Raw genomic sequence first — 13995 nt, forward strand, 5'->3', positions numbered from 1 at the left:
GGGTTTCACTGTATTGCCTAGGCTGGTCTCAAACCCCTGGGCTCAAGTGATCCTCCCACATCAGCCTCCCAGAGTGTTGGTATTACAGGCGTGAGCCATTGTATCCAGCCAAAAAAGGCTTTACTTATGTTACTGACCATCTGTTAACTTTTGGCAAGTCATCTCTGTCTTTTCCACTATTAAAAAGCAAATAAAAACCCTAAGAATTTACTACAGCTTGTAAATGAAAAAGCTAAGAATTTTGGCTAGATCAGAGAAATGGAATTTGAAGTTTTTGAAATGTAAACATTCAGTTTTGTGCTCTGAAAAGATGGTTAAGTGAACTCATAAAGTCTAGTTAAAGTAATATAAATAATGACCTATGCAATAATCTGTTTAGAGTGGTAGAAAAACTTTTTTGATTCTGGTGGGGAAGTGATTTTCATTTTTTTACTCTGAAGTGATGATTTCCTACAATATGGTATTTATGATATAAATGTAACATGATATTTATATATGCGTGTGTGTGTATTTATTTATTTTATTTTACTTTATTTTCTTTCGGAGACAGGGTCTCACTCTGTCACCCAGGCTGGAGTGCAGTGGTTCAATCATGGCTCACTACAGCCTCCACCTCCCAGGCTCAAGCAATCCTCCCACCTCAGCCTCCTGAGTAACTGGGGCTACGGGTGCACACCACCATGCCCAGCTAATTTTCGTATTTTTATAGAGATGCGGTTTTGCTTTGTTGCCCAGGCTGGTCTTGAACTCCTGGGCTCAAGTGATCGTCTCACCTTGGCCTCCCAAAGTGCTGGAATTACAGGCATGAGCTACCATGTCTGGCCTTAAATATATCATAAATATGATATTTAGGCTTAAGATTTTGTTTACCCTTGTTACTAAGGAGCAAATTAGTGTTAAAGTATAATATATATAAACAAATACAAAAAGTTTTGAGTGATTCAGGTTTTTTTTTTTTTTTTCCAATGGCATAACTTTTAACAACACTGCCCTCTAATGGGTTGAACTGTGGTACTCAGACTGAGATAACTGAAATGAGTGGATGTATAGTATTATTGCATAATTATCCCACTATGAAGCAAAGGGACTGGATAAATTCCCAGTCTAGATTATTAGCCTTTGTTAACCATCAAGCACCTAGAGAAGAATTATTGGAAATTTTGTCCTCTGTAACTGGCACTTTGGGGTGTGACTTATCTCTTGCCTTTGTAAAAAAAAAAAAATATATATATATAGTGGTTTTAGATTAGCTAATCATAGAATATTCTTATGTGTGTGTTGGGTTAGAAGAAGAAGGTAGTGATCATGTTCAAATTATATTACTGACATTTTTCTTTGGAGCCTTCCTTACTCACATATTAGAAGTGTAGTTTTGCAGTGTGAGAATGTTGCTTCCTTACTCTGTGCATTCTAGTGATATTTTATAAAATCATGAAGTTTTTTTTTTTTAACAGCAGAAACTCAGTAGAAGGGAAAAAAGCGTAGAAACGTTACTCTAATTGAACGCACAGCTTTGGCCTCAGGTCCTGTCATTAAGGCCAAAAGGAAGATACTTTGGGCTATTTAATTTTTAATGGAAAAAAAAAGACACATATAAAGTTATCTGAAGAAATAGTTCTTTTTTCTCCTGGCACTAAATTGTGTTTTATGGGGAAAAACACTGTATAATTAGTTGATATTTTCAGTTACAGTTGTACAAAAGATAAATGATCTTCAAATGATTTTTCCTATTAAATGCTATAACATTTAAAAAAAAAACCCAACTCAGTTAAAGCACTGGGTACTAGAAAGAAAAACCTCTGGATTTCTTATGATTTAATCTAACACAGATGTAAGACTTCCAGGTCCTAGAAGAATGGACAGTTAACATACATTACAGTATAATGGTCTCCACTGAATTTTTAGTAATGTTACAATGTAAATTCAGAGCTGAGTTTTTAGATAACCTATATGTCTATAATAATGTCACTGAAGACAGATTAGCAGTAATTGTTAAGGATGGGATCCAGATGAGTAACTTGAAGATAGTTCTTAAACTAAGGAAAGTCTTAATGTATTTTCGGCCAGGTGTGATGGCTCACACCTGTAATTCCAGCACTTTGGGAGGTCAAGGCAGGTAGATTGCTTGAGCTCAGGAGTTTGAGACCAGCCTGGGCAACATGGTGAAACCTCATCTCTACAAAAAATACAAAAATTAGCCGGGCGTGGTGGTGCATGCCTGTAGTTCCAGTTACTCCGGAGGCTGAGGTGGGAGGATTGCTTGAGCCCGGGAGGTAGAAGTTGCAGTGAGTCGAGATAGCATCACTGCACTGTAGCCTGAGTGACAGAACCAGACTCCATCTCAAAAAAAAGGGAGTGTTACTATATTTTGGAGGGGATTTTGCATGAAAGTCAAATTAAATGAAATAACTTCCCATGCATCAGTAGAATTCATTTTCCTCTGTAGTGACTACAACAGAACTACAATTAAGATGACAGGTTGACAGTTTTTTTTTTTTTAAACCTACAATCAACATTGGCTTTAACTTCTAAGCCCCAAACCCTTCATTGAGATTCTTTTTTTTTTTTTTTTTTTTGAGGCGGAGTTTTGCTCTTGTTGCCCAGACTCGAGTGCAATGGCGTGATCTCGGCTCACTGCAACCTCTGCCTCCTGGTTCAAGCGATTCTTCTGCCTCAGCCTCCTAAGTAGCTGGGGTTACAGGTGTGCACCGTCATACCTGGCTAATTTTGTATTTTTAGTAGAGGCGAGGTTTCACCATGTTGGTCAGGCTGGTCTCGAACTCCCGACCTCAAGAGATCCCCCCGCCTCAGCCTCCCAAAGTGCTGGGATTACAGGTGTGAGCCACTGCGCCTGGCCGAGATACGTTATGATATAACAAGAAGTGCAAATAAAAACTTAAAAAATTTAAACCGTTAAAATATTTTTGCCTTGCTAAGATTGACAAAGAATAAAAGGATTGAAACTGGCAAGGGTTTTATGAAATGGGTAGGTGTAAATCATTGCAACTGTTTTGGAGGGAAATTTGACATTTATCAAAATGTAAAAGTCATTTAGCAATTCCACATCTAGGAATTTATCATACAGAGATATTCCCACAAGTGTGCAAAGATATAGCATTTTGTTACAATATTGTTTATAATAGAGAAAAATTGGAAATAACCTATTATTTAACCAGTACTTAATTGGTAGACTTTCATGGCCATTCCTGGAATTAAAGGTTTGTGGTGGTGGTCTGTTGTTTTTTTAAGAGATGAGGTCTCATTCTGTTGCCAAGGCTGGAGTGTAGTGGTGTGGGCATAGCAACCTCGAACTCCTGGGCTCAAGCAGTCCTCTTGCCTCAGCATCTAAGTAGCTGAAACTATAAGCATGTGCCACCACACCTTGCTCATTATTTATTTTAATTTTTTTGTAAAGATAGGATCTCGCTATGTTTCCCAGACTGGTCTTGAACTTCTATCCCCAAACGATCCTCCCGCCTTGGCTTCCCAAAGTGCTGAAAAAATTCTTAATATACTTAATCAGCTATATTCTTTACAACAATAACATTTTGATTCTTCCCATTTTTGCTACACTGAGGAATTCTGTAATACTCAGCCAGTCCCAAAAAATTTGCAAGATATCACCAAGCAAATAATTTTAGTAACATAGGATAAATCTTAGATTCATCTAAGAATCCACCCTGTTTGTCGTATTAGTTTCATGTTGGTAATGATTAGTAAAAACTTCTTTCTTCTCCATGTCTTTCTCTTGTTAAAGAAAAACCCACACACTCTCTCTTGCTTGCTCTCTCACGCTTGCTCGCTTCCTTTGTCTGTCTGTGGAAGCTTTGGCTGCGTCTGGCAGCGGGAGAGGTAAAGGAAAGCTCCTCTAAAGAAGTGGTAACTAAGGTGATATCCAAAGTTTTAATTTTGCAAAGTGAAAAAGAATATTCTGGGCAGAGAGAAGAGCATACGCGCTAGCCTTAGGGCTAGAGGAAATACGTTCTTGAGGAAATGTTGCTGCGGTCCTGAGAGGGAGGCAGAATATAGTGTTGGAGTCTGTAAATTAGGAGACCAAGACAAAGCAGCCTGAGATACTGGAGGAATTCCTGGAGAATGAGTGTTTGAGAGAGTTTCCAAAAGGGTGAGTGTTGTCACAAATGTTACCAAAGGAACAAATACAATGAGAATTGAAAAATGTCATTAGATTTAGAAGCACAATAGGGCTGTGGGTAAGATTAGCAAGAGCAATTTTGAGGGAGTGATATAAGTGACTAAAGCTAGATTACAGTGGGTTCAGAGATTAGGAATCTGACAAAGTTAGCTTGAAGAAGGAAAAGAAAGATTGGTAACTGGAGGGATATACAGATTTGGGGAAATAATTTTTCATTGTAAAGGCGTTATTTGCTCTATGAAGTAGGAGATACATTATCTACTGAGTGAAGGGAGAGGCTGAAGTGAGTTAGGGTACAGAGTGGAAGAAGAAGTAAAAGTGAAGAGCCCATTTGAAGTTGGTATTCATGAATTTTTAGTGGAACATATCTGCCCTATTTCATGACTTTCTCCAGTAGGGTTTGGTGACAGAGATATAAGCTTGGATAAAAGAGATTCATCCAGGATTGTTTTTGTCAGACAGTTGAGTTTAGGCATTTAGAAAGAATGTTGTTAAAATGATGAACTATGGAATCAAAGCTCAGTGAGAGGAGAAGTGAAGAAAGTGAAGGACTGATTCACTGCTTAAAAGCATATGTGAAAAAGGGATATAGCTGAATTTGGGAGTACCATTTAAAATAGAGATATAGTTCCCATATCATAAAATTCACGCTTTTAAAGTATGCATTTCAGTGGTTTTTAGCCTTGTGCAACTATAACCAATGTCTAATTCCAGAACATTTTTGTCACTCAAAAAAAATCCTGTACCCATTAGGAGTCATTTCCCATTCCCCCCAGCCCCATCCCCCGGCAACTACTAATTATTTTCTATGATCTATTGATTTGCCTATTCTGTATATTTCATAGAAGTGGCATTATATAACATGTGGCCTTTGTATCTGGCTTCTTTGACTTAATATGATGTTCCATCCATGTTGTAGCATGTATGTAGAGACAGGGTCTCACTCTGTCACCCAGGTTGGAGTGCAGTGGTGTGATCATAATTCGCTGCAGCCTCAAACTCCTATGCTCAAGCGGCTCTCTTGCCTCAGCTGCCAGAGTAGCTGGAATTACAGGTGCATGTCAGCATGCCCAGCTAATTTTTTAAATGTTTTGTAGAGTTGAGGTCTCACTGTGTTGCCCAGGCTGGTCTCAAACTCCTGGCCTCAAGTGACCTTTCCACCTCAGCCTCCCAAAGTGCTGGGATTACAGGCATGAGCCACTGTGCCTGGCCAGTACTTTATTCCTTTTTGTGACACAGTAATATTCCAGTTTATAGACATAGCACGTTTTATGTATCCATTGATAAATTGATGGATATTTGGGTAGTTTCTACTTTTTGGCTATTATATGTAATGATGCCATAAAAAAATCTGTACAAGTTATTGTATAGACATAAGATTTAATTTATCTTGGATATATACCTAGAAGTAAATTGCTGGGTCATTTGATAACTGTGTTTAGCATTTTGAGCAACTACCAAACTGTTTTCCAAAGTGGCTGACCCTTTTACATTCCCATCAGCAATGTATGAGGGCTCCAGTTTCTTCACATCCTTACCAACACCTGTTATTGTCCATCCTTCAGTAGGTGTGTTTGGGTACCTTTTCAAAACTTAAGCAGTAAGCAGAATTTTTTTCTTATAAAATATTAGCATTATGTAGCGCAGGCTAAAGACCCCACGACTTCCACCATAGTCAGTTCCTATACCTTACCTGGAAAGAACGTTGTTTTGTTTGGTATGGTTTTCTAAAGAATTTTTTGAAGTTCTCAATGTAGGTAGCTTTCAATATAGCCTGCTTACATTAATCCAACTGTTTTCATAGAAGCATTATAATAAATCTGATTAGTTTTTTCCTTCCCAACCTCTAACAGTAGAATGTGACATTTTAAAAAAATTACAGTAGCCATTAATAAAGATGATATACTAAGCAAGAAAATGAACTAAATGCCTTCAGTAAAGGTTTATTGTCCTATATATTAAATATTATGGCTTTAAAAATAATAGCTATTAGTCTCCATGTAATGAAACATTATCAATAAAACTAATATTTCTCTTATTCTTAGTGCCTGGCTCTCTGGCTATGAAAACCCTGTGGTGTCTCGAATTAATATGAGAATACAAGATCTAACAGGACTAGATGTTTCCACAGCAGAGGAATTACAGGTAGGTAATCACATTATCCTTAAGTCATTTTTACACTTCAAGAGATGCTTCAGAGGAGATTTCCTAACACTGAACAGGCAGTCCTCAATTTGCATGATAGTTTGGGACCTTAAAAAGTGATCCTGTAAGCTGCAACCATGCAAAGTGATTTTAATAATGGGAAAAATTGTGATTGTTATGTGACTTTTAAATTTCTTGTCAAAACATGAAAACCCTTATCTAGGGAAATGAAAAATATATATCACTAATACTTACTAAGTACACTGTAATTTTTTTTTCTATCCCCCAGGCCTCAGTTTGCCTGTCAAGTGGCCAGGGTGGGTTTTAAAGAATAGTTTATTTTTTTTTCTTTTTATTTATTTATTTATTTATTTTTAAGCAAATAGTTTTCCTTTATTTGTAATAGTGAAACATAGGACTTTTTTCATCACTTCTCTTTTTCTGTTACTTTTATGTCTATAAATCATTTGTCATCAAAAGCAGCTGTCCCAAAATAATTCTTCACTCCGTCATAATCACAACTTGACTCAAAATATCTGTAGTAAACAGGTGTATATATAGGAATGTTAGTTATAGGGAATAAACATAAAATCCATGTATAATAATCTCATTTGGTTTCAATAGTAAAAAAAATAAAAAATAAATAAGCATAGGCCTATGAACCAGAGAAAAGAAACAGCTTAGTCTTCCCCTTTGTCAGCGTTATTTACTATTCCTTAGTCTTTTCCTGTGGAAAAATACTTTTTTTTTTTTATTATTATACTTCAAGTTTTAGGGTACATGTGCACAATGTGCAGGTTAGTTACATATGTATACATGTGCCATGCTGGTGTGCTGCACCCACCAACTCGTCATTTAGCATTAGGTATATCTCCTAATGCTATCCCTCCCCCCTCCCCTCACCCCACAACAGCCCCCAGAGTGTGATGTTCCCCTTCCTGTGTCCATGTGTTCTCATTGTTCAATTCCCATCTATGAGTGAGAACATGCGGTGTTTGGTTCTTTTGTCCTTGCGATAGTTTACTGAGAATGATGATTTGAGTTCCCTTTTCTGTATTAGATTTTTTTTTGGAAGTTATCAAAATGTGCACTAAAAAAACCAATGCCTTTATTATAGCCTTTCTGGTTGCAAATTTTTTTTTTTTTTTTTTTTGAGATGGAGTCTGGCTCTGTGGCCCAGGCTGGAGTGCAGTGACATGATGTCGGCTCACTACAACCCCTGTCTCCTGGTTCAAGCGATTCTCCTGCCTCAGCCTCCCAAGTAGCTGGGATTACAGGCATGCACCACCACACCGAGCTAATTTTGTATTTTTAGTAGAGACCGAGTTTCACCATGTTGGCCAGGCTGGTCTTGAACTCCTGACCTCAAGTGATCCACCTGCCTTGGCCTCCCAAAGTGCTGGGATTACAGGCGTGAGGCACTGTGCCTGGCCTGGTTGCAAAATTCTAAGACAGATGCAGTCAATATGCAGCTCATAAATTCATTAGAAAGGTGATACTTTTGCTTCTTTTCAACCTTTGTTTTTCTTTTCTTTTCTTTTTTTTTTTTTTGAGACAGTCTCACTGGAGTGCAGTGGTACAATCTTGGATCAGTGCGACCTCTGCTTCCTGGGCTCAAGTGATTCTCCTGCCTCAGCCTCCCAAGTAGCTGGGACCACAGGCACATGCCGCCACGCCTAGCTAATTTTTGTATTTTTAGTAGAGATGGGGTTTCACCATGTTGGCCAGGCTGGTCTTGAACTCCTGGCCTTAAGTGATCTGCCTGCCTTGGCCTCCTGAAGTGTTGGGATTACAGGCATGAGTCACTGTGCCTGGCCTCTTTTCAACTTTAAATAATAAACTGTTGTCCGGGTCTGGTGGCTCATGCCTGTAATCCCAGCACTTTGGGAGGCCAAGCCAGGTGGATCTCCTGAAGTCAGGAGTTCGAGACCAGCCTGACCAACATGGAGAAACCCCGTCTCTACTAAAAAATACAAAAAAAATTAGCCGGGCGTGGTGGCACATGATTGTAATTCCAGCTACTCGGGAGGCTGAGGTAGGAGAATTGTTTGAACCCAGGAGGTGGAGGTTGCGGTGAGCCGAGATTGCAACATTGCACTCCAGCCTGGGCAACGAGAGCGAAACTCTGTCTCAGAAATAAATAAATAAATAAACTGTTAATTTATCAGAAAACCAAAATGTATTCTTAAAGACAGTTAATTCTCTTTTTCTAATTAAGTTTTAAAAATGTATTTTGTGTGTGTGTGTGTGTGTGTGTTTTACAGTGACACAGTTTGATGCCATCCTACTCCGTCTTTGTTAGAACACATGGTCTTCTGTTTTTTTTTTCTATCTCGAAATTATGAAAGCTTTTATTTATAGCACTTGCAGTTTTTTTAAAGTGAGAGTCATAAAACTGTGTTCACCCAACACACTGAATCCTACTGTCATGACTTGGCATGAAAAACAGCAACCCACTCAGAGTCCAGTAACACTGTGCCCTCCCCTGTGATGCAAACCTGCCAGGTTTATTCAGTGTTTGACTGTTGTTCAGTATTCATCCAACAACATTTTTGATACATGTGGTGCTAAATGTTGGGAATGCAAACCTGAGTAAGGTATCGTCCTAATTCCTGCCTAATGGTTTTCCTGGGTTTCACTGGCTATGATTTCTGATCCCTCCCTCCCTCCCTCCGTCCCTCTCTCTCTCCCTCTCTCTCTCCCTCCCTCCCTCTCTCTCCCTCCCTTCCTTCCTTCCTTCCATATTTTCTTCCTTCCATGTTTGCCTGCTTGCTTCCTTCCTTCTTTCCCTTCCCTCCCCTCCCTCCCTCCATCCATCCATCCATCCTTCCCTCCTTTCCTTTCTTCTTCTCTCTCTTCCTCCCTCCCACCCTCTTTACTTCTTTACTTCCTTCCTCCCTCCCCCTTCCCCCCCCGACTCCTTTCTTTCCTTCCTTTCTTCCTTCTCTCCCTTTTTTTTTTTTTTATACTTTAAGTTCTAGGGTACATGTGCACAACGTGCAGGTTTGTTACATAGGTATATATGTGCCATGTTGGTTTGCTGCACCCATCAACTCATCATTTACATTAGGTATTTCTCCTAATGCTATTCCTCCTCCAGCCCCCAACCCTCCGACAGGCCCCAGTGTGTGATGTTCCCTGCCCTGTGTCCAAGTGTTCTCATTGTTCAATTTCCAGCTATGAGTGAGAACATGTGGTGTTTGGTTTTCTATTCTTGTGAGATTTTGCTGAGAATGGTGGTTTCCAGCTTCATCCATGTCCCTGCAAAAGACATGAACTCATCCTTTTTTATGGCTGCATGGTATTCCATGGTGTACATGTGCCGCATTTTCTTAATCCAGTCTATTATTGATGGACATTTGGGTCGGTTCCAAGTCTTCGCTATTGTGAATAGTGCCACAGTAAACATACATGTATATGTGTCCTTACAGTAGCATGATTTATAATCCTTTGGGTATTTACCCAGTAATGGGATTGCTGGGTCAAATGGTATTTCTACTTCTAGATCCTTGAGAAATCGCCACACTGTCTTCCACAATGGTTGAACTAGTTTACACTCCCACCAACAGTGTAAAAGTGTTCCTATTTCTCCATATCCTCTCCAGCATCTGTTGTTTCCTGACTTTTTAATGATTGCCATTCGAATTGGCATGAGATGGTATCTCATTGTGGTTTTGCTTAGCATTTCTCTTATGACCAGTGATGATAAGCATTTTTTCATGTGTCTGTTGGCTGCATAAGTGTCTTCTTTTGAGAAGTGTCTGTTCATATCCTTTGCCCACTTTTTGATGGGGTTGTTTTTTTCTTGTAAATTTAAGTTCTTTGTAGATTCTGGATATTAACCATTTGTCAGATGGGTAGATTGCAAAAATTTTCTCCCATTCTGTAGGTTGCCTGTTCGTTCACTCTGATCATAGTTTCTTTTGCAGAAGCTCTTTAGTTTAATTAGATCCCATTTGTATATTTTGGCTTTTGTAGCTATTGCTTTTGGTGTTTTAGTCATGAAGTCCTTGCCCATGCCTATGTCCTGAATGGTATTGCCTAGGTTATCTTCTAGGGTTTTTGTGGTTTTAGGTCTAACATTTAAGCCTTTAATCCATCCTGAATTAATTTTTGTATAAGGTGTAAGGAAGGGATCCAGTTTCAGCTTTCTACATATGGCTAGCTAGTTTTCCCAGCACCATTTATTAAATAGGGAATCCTTTCCCCATTTCTTGTTTTTGTCAGGTTTGTCAAAGATCAGATGGTTGTAGATGTGTGTTGTTATTTCTGAGGCCTCTGTTCTGTTCTATTGGTCTATATCTCTGTTTTGGTACCAGTACCTTGCTGTTTTGGTTACTGTAGCCTTGTAGTATAGTTTGAAGTCAGGTAGCATGATGCCTCCAGCTTTGTTCTTTTGGCTTCGTATTGTCTTGGCAATGTGGGCTCTTTTTTGGTTCCATATGAACTTTAAAGTAGATTTTTCCAATTCTGTGAAGAAAGTCATTGGTAGCTTGATGGGGATGGCATTGAATCTATAAATTACTTTAGGCAGTACGGCCATTTTCAGGATATTGATTCTTCCTATCCATGAGCATGGAATGTTCTTCTATTTGTTTGTGTCCTCTTTTATTTCGTTGAGCAGTGGTTTGTAGTTCTCCTTGAAGAGGTCCTTCACGTCCCTTGTAAGTTGGATTCCTAGGTATTTTATTCTCTTTGTAGCAATTGTGAATGGGAGTTCACTCATGATTTGGCTCTCTGTTTGTCTGTTATTGGTGAATAGGAATGCTTGTGATTTTTGCACATTGATTTTGTATCCTGAGACTTTGCAGAAGTTGCTTATCAGCTTAAGGAGATTTTGGGCTGAGACAATGGGGTTTTCTAAATTTACAATGATGTCATCTGCAAACAGGGACGATTTGACTTCCTGTTTTCCTAATTGAATACCCTTTATTTCTTTCTCTTGCCTGATTGCCCTGGCCAGAACATCCAACACTATGTTGAATAGGAGTGGTGAGGGAGGGTATCCTTGTCTTGTGCTGGATTTCAAACAGTGCTTCCAGTTTTTCCCATTCAGTATGATACTGGCTGTGGGTTTGTCATAAATAGCTCTTATTATTTTGAGATATGTTCCATCAATACCTAGTTTATTGAGTTTTCAGCATGAAGGGCTGTTGAATTTTGTCAAAGGCCTTTTCTGCATCTATTGAGATACTGATGTAGTTTTTGTCATTGGTTCTGTTTATGTGATGGATTACGTTTATTGATTTGCGTATGTTGAACCAGCCTTGCATCCCAGGGATGAAGCTGACTTGATTGTGGTGGATAAGCTTTTTGATGTGCTACTGGATTCGGTTTGCTAGTATTTTATTGAGGATTTTTGCATCGATGTTCATCAGGGATATTGGCCTAAAATTCTCTTTTTTTGTTGTGTCTCTGACAGGCTTTGGTATCAGGATGATGCTGGCCTCATAAAATGAGTTAGGGAGGATTCCCTCTTTTTCTATTGATTGGAATAGTTTCAGAAGGAATGGTACCAGCTCCTCTTAGTACCTCTGATAGAATTCGGCTGTGAATCCATCTGGTCCTGGACTCTTTTGGTTGGGAAGCTGTTATTGCCTCAATTTCAGAGTCTGTTATTTTTCTATTCAGAGATTCAACTTCTTCCTGGTTTGGTCTTGGGTGTATGTGTCCAGGAATTGATTCATTTCTTCTAGATTTTCTAGTTTATTTGCATAGAGGTGTTTATAGTATTCTTTGATGGTAATTTGTATTTCTGTGGGATCGGTGGTGATATCCCCTTTATCATTTTTTATTGCGTCTATTTGATTCTTCTCTCTTTTCTTCTTTATTAGTCTTGCTAGCTGTCTATCAATTTTGTTGATCTTTTCAAAAAACCAGCTCCTGGATTCATTGATTTTTTGAAAGGTTTTTTATGTCTCTATCTCTTTCAGTTCTGCTTTGATCTGAGTTATTTCTTGCCTTCTGCTAGCTTTTGAATTTGTTCTTGCTTCTCTTGTTCTTTTAATTGTGATGTTAGGGTATCGATTTTAGGTCTTTCTTGCTTTCTCTTGTGGGCATTTAGTGCTATAAATTTTCCTCTACACACTGCTTTAAATGTGTCCCAGAGATTCTGGTACATTGTGTCTTTGTTCTCATTGGTTTCAAAGAACATCTTTATTTCTGCCTTCATTTCATTATTTACCCAGTAGTCATTCAGGAGCAGGTTGTTCAGTTTCCATGTAGTTGTGTGGTTTTGAGTGAGTTTCTTAATCCTGAGTTCTAATTTGATTGCACTGTGGTCTGAGAGACAGTTTGTTGTGATTTCTGTTCTTTTACATTTGCTGAGGAGTGCTTTACTTCCAATTATGTGGTCAATTTTAGAATAAGTGTGATGTGGTGCTGAGAAGAATGTATATTCTGTTGATTTGGGGTGGAGAGAGTTCTGTAGATGTCTATTATAATGGTCTGCTTAGTGCAGAGCTGAGTTCCAGTCCTGGATATCCTTGTTAACCTTCTGTCTTGTTGATCTAATATTGACAGTGGGGTGTTAAAGTCTCTATTATTGTGTGAGAGTCTAAGTCTCTTTTTAGGACTCTAAGGACTTGCTTTATGAATCTGGATGCCCCTGTATTGGGTGCATATATATTTAGAATAGTTAGCACTTCTTGTTGAATTGATTGCTTTACCATTATGTAATGGCCTTCTTTGTCTCTTTTGATCTGTGTTGGTTTAAAGTCTTTTTGATCAGAGACTAGGATTGCAGCCCCTGCTTTTTTTTTTTTTTTTTTCTTTCCATTTGCTTCATAGATCTTCCTCCATCCCTTTATTTTGAGCCTATGTGTGTCTCTGCACATGAGATGGGTCTCCTGATGGGTCTTGACTCTTCATCCAATTTGCCAGTAAATTGGGGCATTTAGCCCATTTACATTTAAGGCTAATATTGTTATGTGTGAATTTGATCCTGTCATTATGATGCTCACTGGTTATTTTGCTCGTTAATTGATGCAGTTTCTTCATAGCATTGATGGTCTTTACAATTTGGCATGTTTTTGCAGTGGCTGGTACCGGTTGTTCCTTTCCATGTTCAGTGCTTCCTTCAGGAGCTCTTGTAAGACAGGCCTGGTGGTGACAAAATCTCTCAGCATTTGCTTGTCTGCAAAGGATTTTATTTCTCCTTTATTTACAAAGCTTAGTTTGGCTGGATATGAAATTGTGGGTTGAAAATTCTTTTTTTTAAGAATGTTGAATATTAGCCCCCACTCTTTTCTTGCTTGTAGGGTTTCTGCAGAGAGAGCCACTGTTAGTCTGATGGGCCTCCATTTGTGGGTAACCTGACCTTTCTCTCTGGCTGTCCTTAACATTTTTTCCTTCATTTCAACCTTGGTGAATCTGACAATTATGTGTCTGGTGGTTGCTCTTCTCGAGAAGTATCTTTGTGGTGTTCTCTGTATTTCTGAATTTGAATGTTGGCCTGCCTTGCTAGGTTGGGGAAATTCTCCTGGATAATTTCCTGAATAGTGTTTTTCAGCCTGGTTCCATTCTCCCCGTCACTTTCAGATGTACACCAATCAAACATAGATTTGGTCTTTTTAGATAGTCCCATATTTCTTGGAGGCTTTATTTGTTTGTTTTTACTCTTTTTTCTCTAAACTTGTCTTCTCACTTTATTTCATTAATTCCATCTTCAGTCACTGTGATACCCTTTGTTCCACTTG

The 13995-nt window shown here is 38.7% G+C and overlaps 1 protein-coding gene across 2 annotated transcripts in view; it reads left to right on the plus strand.

Annotated features, from left to right (window-relative positions):
• The window catches only part of P4HA1 (prolyl 4-hydroxylase subunit alpha 1), an 87577-nt gene that overhangs the window by 58170 nt on the left and 15412 nt on the right, over nucleotides 1–13995 (plus strand). For both annotated transcript variants that reach the window (XM_024253030.3, NM_001132261.2), the window contains exon 10: nucleotides 6199–6298. In XM_024253030.3, coding sequence (XP_024108798.1) covers nucleotides 6199–6298 — 100 coding nt within the window. The remainder of the gene's footprint in view (nucleotides 1–6198; nucleotides 6299–13995) is intronic.

This window comes from Pongo abelii, chromosome 8, assembly GCF_028885655.2.
Source record: "Pongo abelii isolate AG06213 chromosome 8, NHGRI_mPonAbe1-v2.0_pri, whole genome shotgun sequence".
In the NCBI taxonomy this organism is placed as follows: Eukaryota; Metazoa; Chordata; class Mammalia; order Primates; family Hominidae; genus Pongo; species Pongo abelii.